The sequence below is a fragment of the Rhinatrema bivittatum genome, chromosome 4 (assembly GCF_901001135.1).
Source record: "Rhinatrema bivittatum chromosome 4, aRhiBiv1.1, whole genome shotgun sequence".
Lineage (NCBI taxonomy): Eukaryota > Metazoa > Chordata > Amphibia > Gymnophiona > Rhinatrematidae > Rhinatrema > Rhinatrema bivittatum.
In genome coordinates, this window is record NC_042618.1 from 473,859,501 (window position 1) to 473,886,705 (window position 27,205).

Consider the following 27,205-nt stretch of genomic DNA (forward strand, 5'->3'; position numbering starts at 1 on the left):
ATTAATGATGATCCACAAGGACATTATGGGCATCGCCCACCTACATCTAAACACGCAACTCTGCCCTCACACATCACAAAGACCAATCAGATACAAATACAAAGGATCATTATATGCTCCTCCGGTCAAATCCTTATTAAGAAAACGAGCACTCTCTACAGCCGGGCCCACCCTCTGGAACTCATTACCTCCGGAACTTCGCCTAGAAACATGCCATCAAACTTTTAAGAAACAACTAAAAACATGGCTCTTCCGGCAAGCCTTCCCGGAATCGCAGGAACACTCAGACACCGGTCAAAGGGCAAAATAGAACTTAACAAATCTATCGAACACCCCCAAACCCCGCTGGGCCCGCTTACGCCTTACCCGGACAGTCCACAGATTATGAAAGTCACCACTGTAGATGCACTAGCTCATTAGCTCTCATTATGCTCAGGTCATGCCCTTCAACATTGTACACTGTTACTTGATACACTCAATTTATTTTACTATCTATTGTAGATATTTTATTTTTGGTTTGTTACGTCTTTTGAAAGCTGTTTGACGTGTTATTGATGTCTATTTAATATTTACGTTCTAATGTTCAGAAACTGTTTAATATTTTTACGTTCTCATGTTTAGAAACTCCGTTTAATGTAACGCCTTAACCGCGACTGTTTTGTTCAATGGAAACCGACCTGATTCGATATGTGTATCGAGAATGTCGGTATATAAAAATGCTAAATAAATAAATAAATAAATAAATAAATAAAAGTGCAAAAGCTTGCTGGGCAGACTGGAATGGCCATTTGGTCTTCTTCTGCCGTCATTTCTATGTTTCTCTATAAGGCAAGACAAGGCAAGGGTCAGATCATGGAGCCAGAAGTGACACTATGAGAAGACAAGGCTACAATGGCAAGATGGGTTTACTTAGGGCTGGGCCTTGGGTGTGGCAAGGGCAGTGAGGAGGAGCTTGACAAGACTATTGTTGAGGCGTACTGGGGGCCTCTGCTGGTGGGGAGGCATCTTGAAGGTAAAATAAGGTGGTATATTTTTATAAAATAAGGTGGTATATTTTATATAAAATAAGGTGGTATATTTTTATAAAATAAGGTGGTAAAATAAGGTGGTATGTTTTACACTGTTTCTTGTAAAGGCTTTGCCTATATATCCTTGTTGTAAGTTATCTGTAAACCGGCACGATGTGCAAACGGTTGCCGGTATATAAAATAAAATAAAATAAATAAATAAATAAATAAATAACAGGTAAAATCCTAACAGTTTCATGTTGTTTGGGGGCAAATTTCAGGGTCGTTTAGGTTTTTTCTCAATTTTTTAAAACTTTTTGCAAATACTGTGTACTGTTTCTAAATAGTGTGCACTATTTCCAAATAAGGCTCGCTAAAAATGATAGAAGAAAACAAACACATTTCATGTTTTTTCTATCATTTCATTTTGAAAACGACATGAAATGACATAGACAATGCACATCCCTAATAGAAGCTAAACACCAGCAGAAGACCTTACCTCGTTCAGACAAAAACTGAACTGGAAACTATTACATGCCAGACTCATAGGCAGTGCAATAATGCAAAAATAGAAACATCTCCATTCCTAAAATCAAGAAATATAAACCACAAATCATAATAATAAATCACATTAATAAAAAATGTCTAAACAGATGATAAAAGAATATCATCTAATAATATAGAATAAAGATAAAAAACTTAAACATTTCTCAAAAATCAATTACATATTTCAAAACAGCAGATATTTCAAATGACCCCTAATAATTAAAACTGACGATAAACCCCGTTACCTCTTTTCTTCTCACATCCCTCTTCCATTTTTTCACTTACCTTACCCCTTTTCTTTCCCTCTCACACACCTTCCCTTCCTACTAACCTCCTTTCCTCTCACTCACTTCCCGCTCTGTCACTCCACCCTTCCCTTTCCTCTCAGTCACTTGTCTCAACTCACTCCCTTTTCTTTCCCTCTCACCTCCACTCCCTCCCTTCCCATTCCCTCTCAGTCACTCGTACCTTTTCCCTCACTCTCACCTTCTTTTTCTATCCTCTCAGTCTCTCACCCTGCACTCAATCCCCTTCTCTTCCTTGTCAGCCACTCAACCTTCATTCTCACATCCTCACTCCCACTTACTGAACCCCTCCCACTCATGGCCTTACCTTCCCTCTGTTACTCCTCCTCCTCCCTTCCCTTCCCTAACCTCCCCATCCCCTCCCTCCCCTCAGCCATTCACTACCCTCACCCCCTTCCCCTTCCCTCTTAGCCCAACTTTCCTTCCCTCTCAGCCACTCAACCTTCATTCTCACCACTTCCCTTTCCTCTGTTACTCACTCCCACTTACTCAACCCCTCCCACTCATGGCCTTCCCTTCCCTCTGTTACTCCCCCTCCCTTCCCTAACTTCCCATCCCCTCCCTCCCCTCAGTCATTCACCACCCTCACCCCCTTCCCTCCTAGCCCACCTTTCCTTCCCCTCCCTTTCAGTCACAACCTGTCATATGACTCCCCACTCCCCCCCAGGTCAATGTCCTCTGCTTCTTCCAGCCAGTCGGGTGCAGGAAGCCTGCCAGCAGGTCATCATCAGAGCCACTGCTGGTCATCGAGTGCCTCTGCTTGGGGCTTTTTCTCACTGGTGGGGGGATGAGAACCCCACCTGCAGATCATTCAACGGCACTGTCAGGTGGTGCCTCTTCTCACGAGTGGGGGGATGAGAACCCCACCTGCAGATCATTCAACGGCACCGTCAGGTGGTGCCTCTTCTCACGAGTGGGGGGATGAGAACCCCACCTGCAGATCATTCAACGGCACCGTCAGGTGGTGCCTCTTCTCACTGGTGGAGGGATGAGAACCCCACCTGCAGATCATTCAACGGCACCGTCAGGTGGTGCCTCTTCTCACGAGTGGGGGGATGAGAACCCCATCTGCAGATCATTCAACGGCACCATCAGGTGGTGCCTCTTCTCACTGGTGGAGGGATGAGAACCCCACCTGCAGATCATTCAACGGCACTGTCAGGTGGTGCCTCTTCTCACGAGTGGGGGGATGAGAACCCCACCTGCAGATCATTCATTTTCGCCGTCATGTGGGGTCTTATCTCGCGGTAGAGTGTGGACACCCTGCTATCGCATCTTCAGTTGGTGGTGCGGCTCAGGTCTTCCTGCTGGCGACGTATTTTCTGCTGCCCCCATGCCTCATTGTAGAACCTCCCCTGTCCAGTTGTCTTGCATTCCTATCCTATCCAAGACCTAAACACCATTAAGGAAGATCTGTATCTGTAGACAACAGAATACAGGGATACCACCCACACAGTGAGGAAGGAGCCTTTTATAATGCAGCCTGTATTTTCACAAGTTGGGAAAGGGCCTGCTCTGAGGTAAATGATGTGCATTTCTCCTGCCGTCACACGTTTCATGCTGACAATCCAAGCCGGGTCCAAGCCCTGTGGAGCCATTGCTGCTGCTGCTGTTCCCTAGATATTCTCTTTGCCTTATTAAAAATACAAAAAAACATTGCCATGAATTTCATGAATGCAAATCTCCAGTGGAAAGAGAACGATCTCAGTTTTCCAGTTAGAATATAATGTCCTGCATTTCTCCTCCATCCATATCAGCACCTCTTTAAGTTACCACGCGTATAACTGAATCCGTTTTCGTATTTATAATCTGTTGTATATTTATTGGGGGGTGGCAGGGGGAGCTGTAAGATTTGGAGCAATGTGTGACCTCACGGTGATAACCTTTGTACGTGTTGATGCATGTTGATTCCTTGGTTGGTGCGCTCGGCTTAGCTTAACTCGCAAGCAGGAAAATCTATTCCTAATTTATGTCCATGTTCAGCTCTGCAGCTCTCCTGCTGCTGGATCAGCTGATATTGATGTTGCCGATCATCCCAGATGATGGCACATTTCCAGGCAACGTCTAAAGTATGAAGCATTTCCAGCAGAAAATCACCCCCGTCACATGTTGGGAAGAAGGTTGGGGGAGGGGGTGCGGGAGGCGGATTGTATTAGCAATTTTGCCATCAAGAACAATTTTGCCATCAAGAAACAATTTGTCTCCAACTGATGACATCATCATTTGAATGTCCGCAAGTCCGTTTAGTAATGCAAACTCTGATGCTACAAGCCTTGGCGATGTTGCATCACAACGTCCTGAGATTTCACCTTTGCAATAACAGTAGCTGGAGCTAGAATTTCTACTGAAACATGGGTTGTTTTTTTGTCCCCTGTTTTTTTCAGAAAGTATTTTGGAGAAAAAATAGGACTCTATTTTGCCTGGCTGGGTCTATATACAGGGCTTCTTATTCCGGCTTCCCTGGTTGGGATTATAGTGTTTCTTTACGGATGCATAACCATTGAGTACGACGTTCCTAGGTAAGTGAACAATTTTTTTTCTTGCAAAATGTGCTCTATTTATAAATTAACAAACATCAGGAGCTGCTGTGATGTTTTGAGGCATTGAATTCCAAGACATTCCTTTTTTAAATTTTTTTTTTTAGGATGACAGAAATGATTTATTGCTCTTTTCTCTAGATTTTAAGAACTGGATTGTCTGAAAATCAGCTTAGTTTCCACTAGGACACTAGGAAGCCATCCCATCTTAACGTTGGTCGATTCATTTCAATGAATGCATATGACTGGGATAGATTTACATTGCATGCAAATCTGTCTCATGCATATTCATTGTGGATGGCCTGTGTACCAAGGACTGGGCTGAGAATACCGTCCCAAATAGTTCTTGCTCATTTGTAGCCTGGAGAAGGAAGAGACTGTCTGCCCCTTACTGTACTCCATGTCTCCATCGTTAACTTAAACTTTACCTTTAACTTTCTAACTACGGAAAGGGTTTATATCCTGAAACTCACTCTGGTCTAGAGGTAACTGCACCTGCATCTTGTTCTTCTAAGACCATTTATAAAATGTGCAGATATTTTATCAGGTCACAGCAGCACTGACCAATTCGCTGGGAGCAGTGTCAGCGGATTGCCAGGCTTTGCTGCCGCGTGCAGCAAAGTATTATAAATAAATAAATGCCAACCGGATTCGCTCATTTTCCAGCACTGAAAATCCGCCTGCTTGATAAAGCCTAAGCGCAGACATGCCAAGCCGTAATGAAGCAAACCTGTCCGACGTGTCCTTCAGGGCTGCAGATTCTTCACCAGGCCCACGCGTGCCCGCAGAAAATCTTTCGGGGGGGGGGGGGGGGGGCACAAAACGAAAAAATAGGGACGCAAAAACCCAAAGTCATAGAAATAGTTACAAAAACAATTAGTCATTAAAATCTGGGGGGGGGGGTGGGGGGGCTGGACAAATGACCCCTCCGTGCTCTCTCCCCCGCGGGCTCCCATCACCCTCCTTAGAGCTCGCAGCAGCAGTTAGAACTGGGATACTTCACCTCTGGGTTGTGTAAGAAGTTTACAATAAAGTCTCCGTGTTGACACCAAGTTTCTGGAGAAGAATTAAGGGTGGGTCTGTACTGGTGGCACCCAGCAGTGCTCTGTCAAACGGAAAACACAACTGTTAGAGAGGCAGGCCCGGACTTTTCACTGGGCTGCCCAGCGAAAGTAGGCAGCTGCCCAGATGTGCCACGGTGCCTCCTCCCCCATCCCTGAAGCAGCTTCTCCTGGGCAGCCAGCGGTCCATCGCAGGTCAGCGGCACTGGAGCACTGCAGAGCCAGCGCCGGCCCCGCCGGGCCGCTCCTGTGGCACCTGAGAGAGAGAGGAAGAGGAGACGCTGCCCATTACCGCCCTGTACCTAGGGCTGCCGAAAAGGGAAACCAAACCCAGTGGACAGGTACCCGTTCTGCCAATGCACATCCTTTTTACTTGCTGTATTTCATGCCCTGGTCCTTCAGTACACTGCACTTCCAGTAGGGGGAGTAAAATAAAGCTCAGATTTCCCCTTTAAAGCAGCAGCTTGCCTGCATCCTTCTGTTCTACCCTCTGTTGGTGGAATCCCGCTGTCTCCTTTAAATTTGTTTTGTTCAAAGATGTTTCATTTATAATTCTTTTTGTGTCTGCTTGGACTACAAGTTAAGCATCTTTCATGGCTACAAACCCTGTCTTTAAAACCCTCCTTCCACCCAAGGTCACTTTTCAGCTGCTCAAGCTGCCTTCGTAAACTCAACCTGGCCCAGCCACACTTGCAGGGGTGGAAGCCGTTGTTAGATTATTTTATGAAAAAAGCTGACGTTTCTGGCCACAGTCGGCACGGAGGGACTCCTGATGTACTCCGATGGGTTACTCTGGAAGCCATTTGGGGAAAACGCATCACGGGAGAAGGGAAAAGGGATGAGCCATCCCGGTAACTGTACCTCCTGTTGCTGCTTGTTTTGCTTGTTGACGCTTCTGGCGGTAAAATACCCTGCGACGGATTTTTTCTTGTGTGCTTACAGCAAGGAGATGTGCGACCAGTACAACACCTTCACCATGTGCCCGCTCTGCGACAAGGCCTGCGACTACTGGAACCTGAGCTCTGCCTGTGCCACGGCCCGCGCCAGCCACTTATTTGACAACCCAGCCACCGTCTTCTTCTCGGTCTTCATGGCCCTGTGGGGTGAGTACTTACTTAGAATAGTTCCACGGCGCGTGAAGCGGCGTGACTCGGCAGCCCCCTGTCCTGCGTCTTCCCTCTGTCGCCCCCCTCCCTTCTGCTCGCATTCCCAGGTCTCCTTTCTTCGTGCAATGTGGCTTCTTCTGTTTTAGCCTTTTTATTTTCTGCCACTAAAAGGTGTGCATCCTCTCTCACGGCCCCAGCACGTGCTTCCTTTATTTTTTACATTTCATTTACGCTAGGGGCCGACATTCGCCTGCGGCCTCTGAACAGAGGTTCGAAGCGAAAGCCTGCGCAAGGCTTCACGTTTGGAAACCACCGCGGGGAGCGAAGCGCTCTCGGGTCTCCGCCCTTGCTTCGTCTGCAGGGGAACGTAACGCGGGCAGATTTGAACGTGCGATCTACGTGGGTTATTTTCTTGCACGCCTCCCCCCCGGGGAATGTCATAGCCCTCATGTGACTGAAAGGGCCTGTATTGTGGAGACCCCAGGGGAGGGGGGTGCATCAGACACCCCTTTCACCTGGATAAATTGTCCTTATCCAAATCCATGGCTTTTGAAAATAGCCTGCCCCATACCTTGGTCTAATGCATGGTGGTGCGTAACGCGGTGGAGTGGCACGGAAAAATTACAGCGCGGATAGGGACCAAGAAGGATTATCAGCTTCGGCATTGTTTATGGGTTGCACGCTTATCCAACTCGCGAGCGCTAAGTATATGTTACAGCGGGCCGGCCTTTACACTCAAATGTCTCAAAGAAATAAACGGCAGAGAAGCCAATGCAGGGATACATCAAAGTGCACCAAAATAAACCCGGTAAATGAAAGAAAAGGCACGAGAGGTACTGACGGCACTGCAGAGCGAAAGAAATAAGGCAGGTGAGATAGAACAGAAAGCACGCGGGTAACAGTTTTACTGTGCTGGGATGCTTGGCCTATTTGAGTCCAGCAGGCTCTTGTGGGGGTACAAATCCCTGCGGCATTTTAATGATCAGGGAGCGTGGCCTAAAGGGCTGAAAGCTGACAGATTTGGGGCCATTCTGATGTTCAGAAGGGCGGGGACAGAGCCAGACAAGGCCGTCCGCTGGTTGTGAGGCACAGCAGCGAGGGGACGGGAGGGGACATTGAAGAATGCGAAGCAGCTGAGGTAGGGTGATGTGGTCCTGTTTTGGGCCTTGAAGGCCAGAACCAAGGTAGAGTATTGGGAGCAAGTGCAGAGGCTGCAGGGGTGATCCTCTCTATAAACTGCAGGCGTCAGTCGAGATTTTTTTGGAATTCGGATGCAGAGCGAGTTGCAGTGATTCGGGTGACAGATCACACAGACTTGGACGACTGTGGCCAATGCAGGGTCAGTAAAGAAGGGGAGAAGGTGGCAGAGTTGATAATGGCTGAAAGAAAGTGGAGGAGTAGCCTAATGGATAGAGCAGCGGGCTACAAACCAGGAGACCAGGGCTCAAGACCCACTGTTGCTCCATTACCTCAGGTAGAAACTTAGGGGCGGATTTTCAAAGGGTTATGCGCGTATATTACATGCGAAACCCCAAAAACACGCACCAAGCCTATTTTGCATAGGCCCGGCAACACACACAAGCCCCGGGACGCGTGTAAATCCCAGGGCTTGAAAAAAATGGGCGTGGCGTGGGAGGGGCGGGGTGTGGGCATGGCCAGAGGCTTCTCCACTCCCGCTGGGTCTGGGGATCGCGTGCCGGCACTTGGCCGACGCGCGCAACCTACGCCTTCCCAAAGACAGGTGTAAATAGCATAACAAAGGCAGGGAGGGGATTTAGGTAGAACTGGGGGTTGGGTTAGATAGGGGAAGGGAGGGGAAGGAGGTGGGGGCGGGAGGGAATGGGGAAAGCCATCGGGACTCCCCTAGGGCTTGGCGTGCACAAAGTATACAAGTGTGCACCCCCTTGCGTGCGCCGACCCCGGATTTTATAACATGCGTGCGGCTGCGCGCGCATGTTATAAAATCGGGCGTAGATAAAATCCGGCCCTTGGAGTGTAAGCCCTCTGGGGATAGGGAAATACCTACAGTACCTGAATGTAATCTGCTTTGAAGAGCTGAAAAAAAGTGGAATATAAAAATCTAAATAAATAAAAAGATTTGGAAGTGAGCTTGGAGTGCAGCACAAATCCCGGATTGAAAACTTGACAGCTGAAAGGAAGAGCTGCCCTGCAAAGATTACCTCAGAATCCAGTTTTCCCCAAGTCTTTTTTTCCCGTGCTTAGTACTTCTAATCTCAGTTTATTTTGGCATAGCGAGCCAGCGTTTCTTACCCAGGCAGCAGTTCAGGTTTGCTATTGCTGTGTCAGGGTCCAGGCCAAGAGGGATCAGTAGGTTCAGCATTTGAGCAGTAAGTGACCTGATAATCTCCGATTATTTTGAATAATTGGGGGGGGGGGGGGAGAGCATGTATATATTGGATAGGGGTGGTGATAGGAGAGATCTCTGTGGAGTGAGGGCAGTCGTGTATGTAATGCAATATCTTTCACATTTAAACAACTGCTATTCAGAAATGGCTCTTTCCCCAACAGATTATCACTCAACATTTCTAAAACAGAAATGCTGACCAGGAAACTGTGTCTCAGTTTGTATTTAGCGGGCAGAAACTTTCCATTTCTTCTCACGTGCATGATCTAGAAGTTATCTATGAGAATACACATGCAGAATCAGTTAAGAGCCGGTTCCTGTAAGCTTCACATGCGTAGGTGATTAAAGCCCTTTCCAGAACCTGTCGATTTCCGTATGGTGCTCCAGAATCTAATCTTTTCAGGGATTGACTATTGCAATTCCCTATTTCACGGGCTTCCAGATAGCACCCTTAGAGCATTACGCTTATTATAAAACTCTGCTGCTCGTGCTTGAACTGGTCAGAGCGTATATAACCATATCATACCCACGTTAGCGTCTCTTCACTGGTTGTCAATCCAGGCAAGAATTAAATACAAGGTTTTCATGTTGATCCACAAATTAATCAATAACACTGGTATCCCATGGTTGTGATCAATATTAAGTACCTACAGCCCATCACGGTTACTGTGCTCATTCCACAAGGCTCCTCTGGAAACCCCTGTGATACACCAGGCAGACCTGGGGGAAATCAGAGACTGCACGTTTTCAGTAACCAGACGGAAATCAATGCCTGAATATTTCAGAACTAGGACAGAAATCGGTGCCTATTAAAAGGACTTGAAAACATGGCTGTTTCAGCAGACATTTGTTCAGACCAGCCAATAAGCCCATTAGGTTATTCAGGTTGAATAGATGATTGAAGGAAGTTTTGTATATCTTAAGAAGCAGTGTTGACAATTATATATAATTGTACATTTGACAATCATCACAGCAATGGAGGCATAACCTCTGTGTGTTTTATTTTATTTATTTATTTATTTATTTATAACTTTTATATACCGGCATTCGTAAAAAAAACAAAACATCATGTCGGTTTACAGACAACTGAGAAAGGAAATTACAATGATAGATGGAGGAAGGATAGGAAGTTAAAAGGTGACAACTTTACTGTAGAGCCAACGGGCGCCACAGTTATTAAATGAGATTACATGTGGTTAACCAGGTTGGACATAAATTAATTATATACAAGAGACGACAAAGTGGGGGGTAGCGCGGGGGTGGGGGATGAAGCGCATGGGGGAGGCGGGGTGGGGTAGGAACTGTACAAGGGGGCAGGGGGTTTTATGGTTTTATATTGCTCTTTTTATTATTATGCATGTTTTATTTTGTAAACCTCTGGCAATGTGACAACAATGCAGGAAAGAGATAATCACTAACCAATGATTCCTTTAATAATCAATTAATCACTTTCATAATACATATAGTTATAATATTGACCAAAATAAGTGAAGATGCCATTTTTAGTAAGCATACAAGATGGATATTGAGCAAGTGAAGATTGCGCCATACTCTACACAGCTTTATGAAAGTGATATTTGAAGATCCCTCTGATGCAGATCATTGTTTGAAACATGGACCTGTGTCATGGTATAATATTTTGAAGATGTACCGTATGTTGATACCCAGAGATACATGCTTGAAGCCAGATAATTGTTATGACTTGAGAAGTGGACCCTTGGTCCGGCGAGGAATGTCACAGGAGGTACTAGAAGAAGATCTGGATGCAAGCGCCTCCTACAGGTCGTTTAGTCCAGATAGCTGGTGCCTCCAGCAGGTCGAGCGAATAGAGAAGAGCACCTCCGGTGGGTCGTGAAACTGAAGCTGGCGCCTCCAGCAGGTCGTGGAAACTGAAGAAGTAACAAAGTTGTCCAGCGAATCAGAGCCAACTCACTCCGCAGCCAGTCCAGGGGTAAACGCCAGAAGAATCTGCAGCCAGTCCAGGGGTAAACGCCAGAAGAATCCGCAGCCAGTCCAGGGTCAAGAGCCAGAAGAAACCGCAGCCAGTCCAGGAGTCCAGAAACAACGAGAGTCCTCAGCCAATCCAGAAGTCAGGAGCCAAACAGGAACGAAAGCCAGTCCAGGGATCAACACAGAAGCAAGCAGGAACCGGAACCAAACCACACTGGAGCCACGAAGCCGAGGCAAGGTCTGAGGCCCCAGACCTTGCCTTAAGTAGTGCAGGGAAGCTTGAGACAACAGGAAGGAACCCCCTACACTTCCTGCAGGGGTTCCTTTAAGGCCGAGCCTTAGCTGCCCGCGCGGGCCTAAGAGAACCTCAGGGGGCGTAGCCTAGCCGCGTCGAAGATGCGGCGGCCATCTTGGAAGGCAGCAACGCTGCCGCGGAGGCAGCCTTCGATGACGGCCCCGAAGAAGTGGAGGTGAGTGACTGGCCCCCCGGTCGTGGTTTGCGGCGACCGGCGGTCACAACAATAATTGAATATTTAATTTGTATATATAAAAAAAATACACATTTGGACATTCACGATGACCTATGGACTTTGACCTATGGACTTTGACCATGCTGAATCAGACCAAAGGTCCATCAAGGCCAGCATCCCATCTCCAACAGTGGTCAATTTGAATCACAAGTATCTGACAGATCCCAAAAAGTAGATCTGTTTTTGATGCTCACTCCAAGCGGTTAGCGATGGCTTTTCACAGATTTATCTGGCTAATAATGGCTTATGGACTTTTCCTTTAGGAACACGTTCAAACTTCTTATAAGAACAACCATACTGGGTTAGACCAAGGGTCCACTAAGCCCAGTATTCTGTTTCCAAGAGTGGCAAATTCAGATCACAAGTGCCTGGCAGGATCCCAAATAGTAGATGGATTCTCTGCTGCTTATACCCATAGATAAGCAATGGCTTTTCCCAAGTCTACTTGGTTAATTAAAGTTCTATACATGATCTGCAAAGTGGAACGATGAGTGAGGTGATCAAACTTTCAGATGACACAAAATTAAGGGTAGTTAAATCACAAACAGATTGTGATACATTACAGGAGGACCTTGCAAAACTGGAAGAAATGGTGCACAAATGGCAGATGAAATTTAATATGGATAAATGCTAGGTGATGCATATAGGGAAAAATAACCCTCTCTGTAGTTACACAATGTTAGGTTCCATGTTAGGAGTTACCCCCAGGAAAGAGATCTAGGCGTGGATAATACATTAAAATCGTCTGCTCAATATGCTGTAGCGATCAAAAAAGTGAACAGAATGTTAGGAATTTTTAGGTAGTGAATGGCGAATAAAATGGTGGTTGTCATAATGCCTCTGTATCGCACAATGGTGAGACCGCACCTTTAATAATGTGTGCAGTTTTGGTCATCGCATCTCAAAAAAGATATAATTGCACTGGAGAAAGTACAGAGAAGGGCGACCAAAATGATAAAGGGCATAGAACGGCTCCCCTATGAGGAAAGGCAAACAAGGTTAGTGCTGTTCAGCTTGGAGAAGAGACGGCTGAGGGGAGGATATAATAGAGGTCTACAAAATCATGAAAGTACTTGAATGCATAAATGTAAATCTTTTATGTACTCTTTCAGATAATAGACTAAGGAGCAGTCCATGAAGTTAGCAAGTAGCACATTTAAAACAAATAGTAGAAAATACTTTCACTCAACACACACTGAAGCTCTGGAATTCATTGCCAGAGGATATGGTTAAGGCAGTTGGTGTAGCTGGATTTCAAAGAGGTTTGGATAACTTCCTAGAAGAGAAGTCTATAAATTATTAATAAAGAATAGCCACTGCTTGTTACTAGCATTAGTAGCATGGGATCTATTTAATGTTTGAGTACTTGCCAGGTACTTGTGACTTGGATTGGCCAGTGGCCACTGCTGGAAACAGGATACTGGGCTTGATGGACCCTTGATCTGACCCAGTATGGCATATCTTATGTTCTTCTCCAAACCTTTTTTAATCCCAGCTGCACTAACTGCCTTTACCGATACTGCAGCAATGATTTTCCAGAGTTTAATTGTGCATTGGGTGAAAACAAAATTGGTCTCCAATTTGTTTAAAATGTGCTATTTAGTAACTTCATGGAGTGTCCCCTACTCTTTGCAATTTTTGAGAGAGTAAACAACTGATTTCCGTTTACTCGTCCACTCCACTTTTACAGACCTCTATCATATCCCCCCTCCGCCATCTCTTTTCCAGGCTGAAGAGCCCTAACCTCTTTAGCCTTTCCTGATAGGGGAGCCTTCCATTCCCTTTATCACTTTTGTCTCCCTCCTCTGCACCTTTTTTGAGATGGGGTGACCAGAACTGCACCCAGTACTCAAGGTACGGTTGCACCACAGATCGATGGATACAGAGGCATTACACTATTCTCAGTTTTGTTCTCTACGCCTTTCAGATAATCCCTAACATTCCATTTGCTTTTTTGGCCGCCTCCACACTCTTTCTTCGGGATCATTTGATGATGAGAGACGTGCTTTGGACTCTAAAATATCTTGCCTCTTTCTGTTTCTGGGCCTTTTATTTCATCTTTATAGGCTTCTCATTCTCAGAAGTGTTGTGTGGCTGTTCCTTAAGTAAGCTTCCTTTATCGCCTACACATTTTTTTCAATGTTTTCTGCCATTTTTCAACCCTTCTCAAAACAACGAGGGTCTGATTTGTATCAGTTATGCTGTGCTTCAGGCCAAATGTAGAAATATCAGCTGAGTCTGGGTTGACTTGAATTTTTTTCAAGTTAGGACACGAAGGCTTGGATTTAGTCACACTGGAGCAGAAATAACTGGAATATAAACTAAAATCGCATCACATTCCACCGACAGGAAGGAATTTGAATCTAATCCTCTAGCATAAGGCAGCGAGAATCTGCTCTTGTCACTTGACTCAATGTCCTTCCTTGTTTGCAGATTGTGATCCATGAATTCAGCTTCCGCAGACAGGGTTACATGGGTAAGGTTTGCTCCAGCAGATGCAGCAGACTGATACTTTCAAGGCAACAATTGTGAAAAGTTCAGTTTATGATATAATGTTTTCTTCTTTTTTTCTGTCCAGCAGTCTCCTCTTGGTCTTTTACGCTTTTAGTTCAAATTGAACCAGCATCTATTGGGCCATGGTGTCACGAGCCTTCATTTGCAACTCCCCAAGGGCTGTTTTCCCCTTTTATTTTGTATTCTTTTCTCAACTTAAATCAGCCTCACAGACAGTCATGGGCCATGGGTCATAAATTATGTATCTCTCTCTCTGGAAGCCAGCTAGCATGGACCATAAATCATAACAACATAAGAAGTTGCCATACTGGGTTGGACCGAGGGTCCATCAAGCCCAGCATCCTGTTTCCAACAGTGGCCAATCCAGGTTACAAGTACCTGGCAGGATCCCAAACATTGAATAGATCCCATATTACTAATGCCAGTAACAACAGTGGCTATTCCCTAAGTCAACTTGACTAATATCAGTTTATAGACTTATCCTCCATTAACTTATCCAAAACATTTTTAAGCCCATATACACTAACTGCCCTAACCACATCCTCCAGCAACAAATTCCAGGGCTTAATTGTGCACTGAGTGAAAAAGAATGTTCTCCGATTTGTTTTAAATGTGCTACTTGCTAACTTCATGGAGTGCCCCTTGGTGTTGCCATTAAGCAATGGCAGAGACTCTTCCTAGAGGGTGTGAATACTACCTCTGCAGCATCCCACAGCCCCACCTGTTCCAGGAATGGAACCCAGATCTCCCATGTGGCAGCGTGCAGCACCACAGCTGAGTCATTGGGCCGGACAATTTAATTTTTTCTAAAAGCACTGGATTCACAAGGAGTGAATTTTGCAATTTTTTATAGAGTTACACATATTGATGCGCACAGTGAGCACTGTGCCAGGCAACAGAATAATAGTGACCGGGGAAACAAGAAAAAGGGTTGTTTGCAGAGAGATAAAGAAACAATTAGACCTTTATATCTCATTCGCAAGAAGACACTGGAGTGCATTAAATCCTCTTCAGACCTATATGCAGGCCTAAGGAACTTTCCCACAGACTAGAAAATTGTTTGTGCTGGGACCATGGTAAGAGACTTTGTCTGTACAAGAAAATCTACGCATCCTATATCGGGGGGCTGCAATGTGAAACAAAGTAGCCTGTGTTAACCCTACCTTCGCGTTATATTACACCATGTTCTGCTGCCCTACCAGTAGCCCAATACGCTAATTATATGGAAAGCATTTACTTTAGTGACTGACAGACCTATTGTCCTTACCATGGCCCAGCCAGCTTGTCTTACAGTATCTTTAGTAAACGCTGCATGAATCACCTCTTGTGAAAGGTTGCCAGGGGGTAACTGCTATGCATTATTACTTACCGGCAAGCTGGGGGCAGAGAACAATGCGCCCTGTGCGCACCGGTGAGCTGGCTTCATTACACGGCGGGATCTCTGGACAAGAATCCTTCTGTCATCGTCCCGGCCTTCCCTCTCATCCTGAAAGGCAGCCTGGACGGGCCTCGCTCCTGTTACCTGATCCGATACCGCCTCAGATATCTCTCTGCCACTTAGCGTTCCGTGTCCAAATGCCTCCGTCTCCATCGAGAAGCACGCCACTTGCCTGAGGCTCGGTTTTTTTTTTGTTTTTTTTTAATTATTATTTTTTTTTTATTGACCTGGCTTTTCTCTGATGTCATCTGCCATCGATCAAATATGGCGTTAAAATTGTGCGCTCGGAGGCGCGTCCGCTCCGTGCTCTTAGGGGGAGTGTGGCAGGGACTTTTGCTTTTTCTTTTTGTTTTGTTTGTTTTTATAGTTCATTTTGTTTTCGTTTTAGTGCATTTAAAATAATTTAAAACATATTAAAATAAAAAAAAAATGTTTCTTTTATTTTGTTTTGAAAATGACATAAAATGAAAAAATAAAAACCAACCCCCAAAACAAATGTTCTCATAGTTTCTGTGTCGTTTTCAGATCTTAGCAGCATCTGATAATGTGAACTCTTGTTTTCAAAAGCTTAAGTTTCAATAAATCTGCTTGGGGCCACTGTACTTACCCATAGGATTTTCTATAGGTTAGCGCCCTCATTTGCATGCACGTTTTCTACCTGAACAAATATAGTAACATGATAAATGCTGACAAACAAAGATCAAATAGATAAATACATTCATTCAGGAAAGTATTTAGGGTTGTAACTGCTGCTCCTTGCAGGTTACCCCATGCCTTCTGTTTATGGTTAGGTTGGTTCAAAAATCTGCATGTGAACCTGACTTCCCAAGGCAGCCAAAAAAAAGATAACTCACAGAGGTATGGTTTTTATTTTTTAGGAAAACCCATCCTGCGAGGACATCTTTGCCTGCTGGTTTTCACTGGATTCCGAGTTAGGAAGCTGATACTGCATGCATCTCCCCATTAACTCAGAATATTAGTAAACTTGCACATGAAGTGGACTATGCGCAAACATTATGTGATGCAAGAACGTGCAAAGTGATTTTGCAGAGGTGCATCACATGAAAAAAGCAGGCAAAATGCTGAAATTTTGCTATTTTTCTCTATTTTGAGCTTTTTTTGTATAACTTTTTTTTTTTTTGGCGAACTCACTTCACATCAGCCTCTTAGTCGCTATAAGGTGAATTTTAAAAGCCCTATGTGCACCAAAGTTGGGAGATATGCGTGGGTCTCAGGCCGGGGCGCGTGCCACACGCATTTAAAGATGTGCCCGAGTATGCACGTATCTCCCTATAAGTGCACAAATCAAAAAGTGCAAAAAGGTGGCGGGAGTTGGGCATTCTGGGAAGGTCACTGGGAATGTACGCGTAAGTATTTACGAGCACAAGCTCACGCCGGGGTCCCCTACCGAGGAACATTATTTCTGCTAGGGATGGCGTGTAAGTTTTAAAATAAAAAATTCAGGAGAAGTCAGTGCGGTTTGAAGGGTCGGGGCTAATAGGGTAAAAGGGAAAAAAATTAATTGGGGGGTTAGGAATTCAGGAGCCTTTACCTGGGCAAACTGGGAACGGATCAGGGAAACTGGTGATTGCATTGGCACAAGTATCTGAAAAAAATTCCCCCTTTTTACGCGTAGAGCTGGCACTTGTGCACGTCCATATCAAACTGCGTGCGCATGTATGTGCGTGCAGCCAATTTTATATCATGCACACATATACATGCGTAGGTTATAAAACGGCCACGCCCATTCGCGCGAGCCGCCATACGCACGTACATGTATGCCCGCGCGGCTGTTTAAAAGTTTCCGGCCCCCGTATAGTGTTGTGTATCTCAAGCAATGTTTTAGGGATGATAAAGAGCAGTTGTAATCGTAGCAGTACCTTGTTTCCAGCAATAGGTAGAGGTCCATAAGAATAAATAAGAGTCGCCTGGTGTGAAACAGCACCATCCTTCTCTGCTCAGAGCTGCATTTGTATGATGGGCAGGTTTAGCTTTTTCTTGAGCTCCTAAAAATACATGAGAGCTTTATACTTATGGGGCACACTTTTTCTTTTTTTTAAACCTCCTAATTCCTTTGGCCACCAAACTACAGAGTCACAGACAAACCCAGATGCATCCTATTAACCCTCCGAGCTCTCACGCCCTCTTGATTTGACGAGCCTGAAATGAAGTTTGAAATGTTTCTCTGTTGTTGACGTTATGTTTGATTACTCTAGGTTAGATCTTTTATATAAGGATATTTTAGGATTTCTTCCCACTAATTTATTCAAAATGAAATTGTATCCATATTTTGGGGGGGTTATTACATCTTTATTTTATCATTGCTTTACCCCGTGAGTTGTACATTTTTATTTTATTTTTTATCATATTTACTTGAAGCCCACTGTTAGTGACATGGGGTAGTCACTGACAATCCTGTTGCTCCTTGGGCAGGTCACTTTACCCTCCATTGCCTCAGGTAGAAAAACTTAGATTGTGAGCCCTCTGGGGATAGGGAAATACCTGCAGTACCTGAATGTAAACCGGTGTGATGTGATATCTCAGATCGAATGTCGGTATATAAAAATAATAAATAAAATAAATAAAAACATAAATCCTACCCTAATATTTATTACTATTCGATTTAATTAGAACTGTCAGAAAGCTGCTGAGAAAGTTTCACCCTTTCTTTGTAGTACTTAGCCGTGGAAATATATTTCTGAAAACGCACAGTTAATTCGCCGTGTGTTTCCTCCTGTGTGCTACTCTTTTTTCCAGTTTTTAAAATTTTACACATTTTTGTATTATTCCTTTACAATGTACGACACTCAAGCCTCTTTTGCAGCAGAATCTTGCTGGTTTGGTAAAAAAAAAACAACAACAACAAACGGGCATCGCACTTCAGAAATAATACAATTAATACAAGCATCTGCACTGCAGCCCTGTATTCCCAGGAATGTCGCCATAGTTTATCAGACAATGTAAATACAGACTATTTAGAAAGCTTCAGGTTGTCAGGCTGTTTAATACCCTCTGGTAAAGTCTTCCAATGTGTTGGACACATACATGTTTAAACCACCAAAGACACATGTGAAATGGTTTATAAGATGCCCAGAATCAAACGAAAACCCAGGACCTTGATTTTGTTTTGACATTTGTTTTGTTCCTAGACATTGTTTATTGGCAAAGAATGAACTGTGACATTAACATTTAAAGCAGGCTAACGCCTGAAGGTGAACGTCATGCTCTGAGAAATGTCACCCTTCCATGTACTGCAGGACTGGTTGCAGGGCTGGGCAGAAGCTGCTGTTCCCCCCGGGACCTTTGTGTTAAATATAAAACAGATTAACATGTCTCTAGCGTACTCTGCTTTGATCACTCTTTCCAAGTTTTGCTTGAATACTACTTGAAGCGTTGGAAACTTTGTAAATCTGTCTTTTAACTACTTTGGGTTGTAGTAGGCGCTATTATAATACAATTTCACACTTTAGGGTTCGATTCACTCAAATAAATGAAGTCTCTGGAGGGAGAATTCCCCAGACAGCCACTATATAAGTATATAAGCCAAATGGATTCAGTCCAGAGGGCGGCTGCTAAAATGGGCAGTGGTCTTCATTCTAAAGCTTATGGGGTCAGAATTAAAGGTCTAAACATGTACACGCTGGAGGGAAGGCGAGATATGAGAGAGACATTCAGATATCTCCAAGGTTTCCATGCACAGGAGGTGAGCCTCTTCCAATGGAAAGGAGGCTCTAGAACGAGAGGTCATGAGATGAGGGTGAAAGGGGGTAGACTCAGAAGTAATCTTAGGAAATATTTCGTCACAGAGAGGTAGTGCATGTATGGTCTTTTTCTGCTCTCCTGTTTCTCTGTTTTTATATTAAAAGTAGCTGTTTATCAAGAAAACAAAAGATATTTGTCACAGACTGAAAAAAGATATTTGGCATACAGGAGGAAGAGTTGCCTTAGGCCCTACACACCACCCAGGGTCTTACCTACAAAACTGGTTTTTCTCAAATGCATATGCACCTTTTATTCAACATGCGTACCCCAAATGATTCCTGCCTGTTCAAAGCAGGCTGAGTGGATGAATTATTAGGGTGCGGATTATTAGCTAGCTGCAGGCATGCAAACTGAATCTGAGGGAGATACGTTGACGTGTCAGTGGCAGGGCACTTCAGCTGGCATCCCAGGAGTTCAGTACAAGCTAGGGACTGAAAATCCATACAACGACTTTTGGATAAGGTTTTGTTTTCTACAGCCACACTGATTTTTTTTTTATGTGCAAGGCTGTATTTTTTATTGATCTGACTAAATAAGGATGCATCAGAATCTCCTGCATGGCCTTTCAGATGTTCTCTGTTCATGTCTTAGATTAGGCTTTCAGTTAAGTATAATGTTTAGGAATGGGAGGACTGGAAGATCTGCGAGATTTCTGAAAGCCGCGGGAGCTTCTAAGAAGTTCTGTAAAGCGCTTTGTGCGTCAGAAAATATTTTTCAGTTTAGAAGATTGCCATGCAAAAATGTAATTCATGCGAGCAGTGTTATATAGCAAGGGACGTAAAGTGATGCATTAAACCAAACAGTAACTTGCAGAGCGGACTGAATGACCATTGACCAGCTCTCTCCTCTCATTCCTTACTTCACGCCCTGGTATCCGGATTCCAGAAGCTGACGTCACCTTCAGCTGGTCTCGGAGGGCAGTTTTCCAAGCATTTACCTGAGTATATGGGTCTGCCTGATGGATAAATGCAGGATTCACGAGGCATTTTCAAATCCACCTTCTCCTCCCACCCTCCACCCGTAGAAAGATATAAAACCTGTAGGCTCTTTGTCACTGGTTACCTGTGTAAGCACATTAAAAAAAAACCCAAAACAACAAAGATGGTGGCATACTGGAGGCAGAGAGTGGCTGCTCTGCTTTAGCTTCGGTTTCTTCTGGCTGTTGTGCTGTTTCTTTTTTGTCTGAATGCCTTCTAAGAAGAAGGGAAAGTTAAGGGTCTAGACCCTCAAAGCCTCCTTCCCTTCAAGCCAGCAGCTGATCACCTCTTTTGCCATCCAGTCAACTTTATTTGAAGGAGCTGAGGACTCTGATGCTGCCCACGGTGAGGGGGTATGGCGGGTGTCCACAGTGGAGGCGTCCTTAAACCCGCTTGATCAGCGGCTTCCATCGCTGCAGCGGCTCTCTTCTACCGACGCGGCCGCGCCTGATGATGATGCTATCGGTGCGACTACCTCGGAAGGGGGCTGGTTGGACTTTGGAGCGGAATTGATAATTGCCTGCCAAGTTAATCCTTTTATTATCTTGATTCCTCCCTTTGGGGGCCGATGCACTAATCTTCGCGGAAAGCGGGCGCTGACTTTTCAGCTCCCGCTTTATTAACGCACGCGGGCGCCATGCAGTACGTAAATTATTGGGCTGCGCTAGGAAGGAGGCCGGCTACCGGTTATGAAGACTGGCGCCAGTAAACTGGGCCTCGGTTTTCATTACTGGCAGACAGGCAGGTTATGAAAACCGAGGCCCAGTTTTCCGGCGTCGGTCCTCATAACTCGGCGGTCTGCCGGGTTATTTTATTTTATTTTTTTTTACTTTAAAAAAGAAGAACAGAAAAGCAGTTTTTTTTCTGCTTTTCTGTGCTTCTGTTCAATGCGCTCAGCTATTAACGCCTGCTCCAGGCAGGGGTTAATATCTTAGCGATAAATGTGCGTCTGAGACGCACGTTTATCTTTTTGCATGCGGAGTGAATGAGTAATAGCCTCATTTACATGCATTTGCACGTGATGAGCGCTATCCCATTCACTCCGCGTCGGACGCGTGTTAAATAGGCGCTAATCCCCCTATTGCATTAGGGGATGGATTAGCGCCTGTTTACCCCGCGTCCGACAGCTCGGCTGAGCACCCTGTATTGCATCGGTCCCACTTTGATTGTGACCCCTCTTTCTTTTTTATTTTTGTTGTTATTTAAACGGAGATAGGATTTGTATATTTTGTTTCCTATTATTTTTCTATATTTTGAAATGTATGATTTGCTTGAATTTCTGTCCATGTATTTCTATGCAAAGGTGATTCTTTGTATGTTATAGAAATTTGCATAAATAAAAAGAACACAAAAAACCCCGACAGGCATTGCTTTCTTGCAAAATTGTCTACCGGGGACCCGCGGACAAAAGAAGCTGCATGCCTTGCCTTGTACCCTCCCCTTTGAAGGGAGGGTACAAGCAAATGCGAGATTTATTTTGGCTCTGTTTTGCCAAACCCTTTAAGCTCCTGAAGCTCTAGTGGATTTGTAAATGTTTGCCAAAGACTTTCTCCCACCCCTAATTGTGCTTCTCTCTTTTTGAATCCATTGGATGTGTCAGAAATAAAATGTGATCAAGGGTGGAGCGGTGGACTGTGGGATGCCTTTAGAAGCGGGGTGACAGCAGGTTTCCTAACTGGCGTGTGTGTCTGCTCTTCTCCTAAGCTACCATGTTCCTTGAACACTGGAAGCGGCTGCAGATGAGACTGAGCTACCACTGGGACCTCACCGGCTTGGAAGAGGAGGAAGTAGGTTCTTTTTCATTCTGTATACTCAGTGTACTAGGCTGATCCAGATAATATTTGTGGTTTTTAATGTATGCTACACTCAGAATAACACTTGCTTTCAACGTCTCAGTACCGACAATCTTACAGGTTTAATAATCTACACCAGGGGTGGGCAGTTCCGGTCCTCGAGGGCCACAAACCAGTCTGGTTTTCAGGATATCCCTAATGAATATGCATGAGAGAGATTTGCATGCACTCTGCCTCAGTTGTATGCAAATCTATGTCATGCATATTCATTAGGATATCCTAAAACCTCGACAGGTTTGTGGCCCTCGAGGACTGGAATTGCCCACCCCTGATCTACACTAAAGTCCCTTCATTTCCTCTGCATCAGCTGCTACTCAGAACCTCCTCCATTTGCTTTAAAGCTTCTGCAAGAACCACATGCATACGTTGATAATTTGATGGGATGTGCCATGCTGTACTGTGTCATTAACCTCCTTACATTGAGATAACCAATCAGTGCAGACCAAGACCAATTCCAGTTCTGTTATTTTGCACTGTAGTCAGACAGCAAGGTCGGGGAAGTTTGTGAGAAACTTGAAATGTAAGGCAGAGCTGCGTAACACGTGTTCGTCCTAATGCTGCTGCAGTCAGGATTAGTCTCCATTCAGTTACAGAGAAAGTTCAGAGCCGAAGAAGGAAATATGTGTGGAAGGGGTGGTGGTGGAGGGAATTCAGGCTGCAGGCTCCATTTTACAAACTGTGTGTGTGTGTGTATGTGTTGGGCGGAGAATGATTTTGGCAAACATCGTCCATCAGCTGTTTTCTTCACATTTGTAAAACATAAGTAAGAGTATTGTGTCCAGCTGTATCTCTGAAAAGACAATAAGGTGGAGCAGTCCAGAGAAAGGCTGCTAAAATGGTATAGAGTCTGCGCAATAAGGCATATGACAAAATCCTTACGAACCTAAAGAGGTATACCCTAGAGCAGGGTTGGGCAGTTCCGGTCCTCGAGGGCCACAAAACCAGTCTGGTTTTCAGGCTATCCCTAATGAATATGCATGAGAGAGATTTGCATGCACTCTGCCTCAGTTGTATGCAAATCTATGTCATGCATATTCATTAGGATATCCTAAAACCTCGACAGGTTTGTGGCCCTCAAGGACTGGAATTGCCCACCCCTGCCCTAGAAGAATGGAGAGACAGGAGGGACATGATTTACAGGCCGATGAACGTCACGCGTAGGTACAACTTTTGTGAAATGGCATTTACAAAGCTTTTTTTTTGCAGATAGTTTAACTGTGCATTCATAGCTAATGAGCTGCTTTCCATAATTTTGCATCACAGTCACTCATTAGCAGTGAATTTTCAAAAAAGATATGTGCAAATGAAAAAGTTTATGTGCTATAATTACTGTTTGCAATAAAAAAAAGTATAACTTTCCGTGCTAAATGGGCCCATAACATGTGCTACCCCTGAATGCAAGCTAACAGCTATTTTAGCGCACTGACTCGCCTTAGGAAATTTAGAAAACTCCTTAGCTTCAGAGAGAGGCCTACATAATGTAAAAGAAACTAACCTTTTCCGTGCAGGGGATGGTTTAGGAGCAGTCACAGGATGAGGCTCCAAGTGGAGAGAGTCAGGAGCAGCATCAAAAGATATTTCTGCATGGAAAGGGTGCTCGATGCATGGGATGGCGTCCCGGGGGAGGGAAGAGCAGTAGAAAGCCCGGGGATAAGCAGAGAGGATCCTTGGTTGGGAAGTGAAAGGAAAGCGAGATTGGGGTCCCAGAATAAAGGTGGCCTCGTGATCCCTCCGTGCTGCCTGATTCTAGGCGTCCATGAAACCGGACAGTGCTGCCCAACAGCTGGGACTTGTAAACATGGAAATATTATTTGCCTTAAAACCCCCCCACAAAATCTTGGCTCCCTGAACATCCCTCAGACTCTACAGAGCAGAGGCTTCCCAAATTGTCCTGGAGACTCCTCAGGAGAATCACATTCAATCTGTGGATATTAGAGACCCGGTATAGGAAGATTTCTCATGTTAATTCATTATGAATATCCTGAAAACCCAACTGGCAGTGGAGTCAGCAGAACACGTTTGTGAAATCCTACCATGGAGAAAAGGCTGAAAAGTGCTTATAAAATACTAATACAAACCTGCCACTTTTGAAATCCAAATGGCTTGCTTGCTTTTCACAGTATATAAAGGTATAGAAATGTTTGGGTCTCACAGAATATCTAGGGATAGGTGATTTTAGTTTATATTTAAATGCAACTCAAGTTACCTTCAGACTAGTGGTAATAGCTGTTCAGATTTTACTGTCCACAATTAGCTCTGACGCTGATCAGTTCTGAGCCCCCCTCACTCAATTCGCAAGGTTGGAACACACATTTGACCTCTGGAATTGAATTTGGATGTGAGCCATTATCATCTAGTGAGCCTCACTTGGTGTCAGAGTACTGTGTGGCCACTGTCGGAAAGGCCCGGGTGAGGTGGAATAGCTGCTTAGAACATGAAAATCTATCCTGCCGTACCCTGAACATCTGAGAGGTTTCCAGTTAAAATCTATAAACCAGGTAGATGCATACATACATGTTGTTTCTTACCTGATGTCCTAACCAGGATGCCATTCAGTTGTGTTAAAGATAATTGCACAGGGCAAATCAAAAAATGGTGGACTAAGATGAAGACTTGCGGGAGCAGGAGTCAGGATGAGAGCGATGAGGCTTTAATTTGGAGCAGAAGCCCGAGAGTGAGGCAGTAGTTTAGACTTGCAGAAGAAGAAGGGAACGGTAAGTATTGCTGAGGAACGGGATTAGAGAGTTTGAGAGTGGAGGAAAGTGAGCGGGTGTTTGGTGCCGAAAGGCAGGGGAGCTGTTTGAGGAGGGGAGAAAGCCTACATGCATTTAGACTTAGATCCTGTTTGGCCCAGGAAATTAGAATTACAATCCCAGATCAGTTGCTAAAGGCAGCACTGAAATGTGACCCATTTCTGGGTGATCTGGAACATTGCCTTTCGCTGTGCCCATAAGGGACCAATGACAGGGTGTGACAGCTGTCAGCTACCATCGGAAACCGTTGCTCTGCAAAGTCAGCTTTGTTTCACCTTTCTTGGTCCAATAAAACAATAAAAGGCATTGGACAAGTCAGTTTAGTGTCTTTAAGTAAAGAACTGAAACTCGTGAAAACCCCAGAGGTAATGTTTTCTCCCATTTTGGCGATTTTCCTTCTGGCTGATAATTTGCATACTGAAAATTAAAGTTTGAAGCTGCCTTACTGTGGTATTTTGGGGAACATCGTGTGTTCGTATGCTTGCTTCTCCCAGAAGTCCATTCTTAAAGGCAGCTGTGGAGGACTCGTGGAAAGGCCTCGGGGAGCCACACGATTGGACTGAATAGAAAATATGTGAAAGACAGGGAAAAATGCAGATGCTAATATCCCAGAGAGCAGTACGATGTCTATGTCTGTTCAGGCTTATTTATCTCCTCCTTCCCTAAAAAAGGGAACCCAAGCGGTTTGCAATTTAGAAACAAGATACATAAAGAAAACACAATAGAGAATAATAAAACATAACACATAATAAAGCAATAAACGACAACAAAACATAATATTAAATCCCTGGAGATTGCTGATAATAATTGCAATAAAAGTGCGCCCAGCCTAGCACAGGGGTTCACACATGTTCTGGACGCGCTAGACCAGCACCCGATGCAGTAAAAAGATTAACGTGCCCAAACCGCACCCCCTAACAAATGCGTAAATAAATTCTGTGTAGATGAGGACGTTAGCTATTATTCCCTCATGCAGGAAAGCGCTGGGCGCCCGGCGCGCACATTTTAATGCAGGGAATTTAACTCCAGCCCCAGAGGTGGAGTAAAGTCAACTTGCAGTCAGGGGCTCATGAGAAATACAAAACCACGGTCCTCTGTGTTACGCTAAGTACGTCCTCCTCCCTCGCATCATTGTGACGCTTTAATTTACTGCTTGCGGTGGAGAAGAACAAATGTATATTTCCACTTGATCAGAAGAAACCCACTTTTCATTAAGGCCACACCATTTAGAAGTCCGTAGCAAAGGGTGCCTGCTACGACACACCTCGGCACCCTCAGCAAAATAACACACAGAAAAAAAGCAGGACCAAAACGGACACTCGTTGCAGTTGGGCGCCCGATGAAATAAACTATGGAGCGCTACAGACGCACAATTCTCCCTTAGCTCGCCCTTTTTTAATGCTGCCTCTCATTTAAATAGTGCGTCGCGCGTCCGGGGGATGTGGCTGCGATCCCGTTAAGACAGCGGGTGCTAAATACTAGCGCCGAATTTGAGCATATGTTTTTCTGCATTGGCCCCTTGGGGGGTGAGGGAAAAGGCAGTAACGTTTCTAAATTGTAACACTCATGCCCCATATAAAATGATAATATATATATATAGGGTAACTTCCAAGGGGCTTCTGTGGGTAAAAGAGTGCCTGTTAGATTGATACGCATGTGAGATCACACGCACGCTGCATGATGGTAACTTTCAAACCGGCGGCCGCACAGCCATCAGCGCGCGCCAGGGAAGTGGCCGGTTTATAACTTACGCATGTTATAAAATAACCTGACCGTGCGCATAGGTGCGCCCAAATGTAAGTGGGCGCCTCATCCCTCGCAGAAGTAAATTTACTTGGCAGGGGATCTGGGCGCTCGCCCAGGCGCTTAAGTATTTACATGCGCATCTCTTGGCCATGCCCAGATCACTCCCATGCCCCGCCCCTTTCTGAAACCTTTTGAGAAGTGTGCACAGCGGGAGACACGCACGCATCTGGGCGGCTTCCAAAATTCAGTGGGCGAGCGCGAACCCCAACTTGTGCCCGCATCTCCCGAGTTGGATGCGCGCTGGGCTTTTAAAATTCGCCTCTATGAGCATACGCTTATGGTCATAGGGGAACAGTCTGATTGGGGTTGGGACTTAACTTGCATACTTTTTGCTTTAAAAAAAAGTTATACATGTCGACTCTCTCAGCAAAACTGCGCGCACCAAACAGCCGGGGGTAATTGTGCGTGTGGTTTTGCCCGGATTCTTTCCAAAGCGGATTGTGCGGCCTCTTATAAAATTATGCCCATAACAAACAACCACTACGGGAAAGTCACATTATAAATTCTAAGTCACGAGCTGTTTTATTTATGATTTCACTCTGCTGCTCTCACAGAGTAATTACTTTAGGGATGCCTTCGACGTCCCTGTGGATATGACAGGTGTGGATCCTGCTGAGTTATCTTGTTAAAAAACACATCCTGTAATAACTTGTTTATCATTTTTATATCACTTTTCCTGTTTTTGCATCATCGGT

The 27,205-nt window shown here is 44.8% G+C and overlaps 1 protein-coding gene across 1 annotated transcript in view; it reads left to right on the top strand.

The window, feature by feature from the left end:
* Positions 1 to 27,205, top strand: part of ANO2 (anoctamin 2) — a 421,412-nt gene that overhangs the window by 163,615 nt on the left and 230,592 nt on the right. The window contains exons 11-13 of the mRNA XM_029597539.1: positions 4,243 to 4,377; positions 6,399 to 6,559; positions 21,803 to 21,885. Of these exons, the coding sequence (XP_029453399.1) occupies positions 4,243 to 4,377; positions 6,399 to 6,559; positions 21,803 to 21,885 (379 nt within the window). The remainder of the gene's footprint in view (positions 1 to 4,242; positions 4,378 to 6,398; positions 6,560 to 21,802; positions 21,886 to 27,205) is intronic.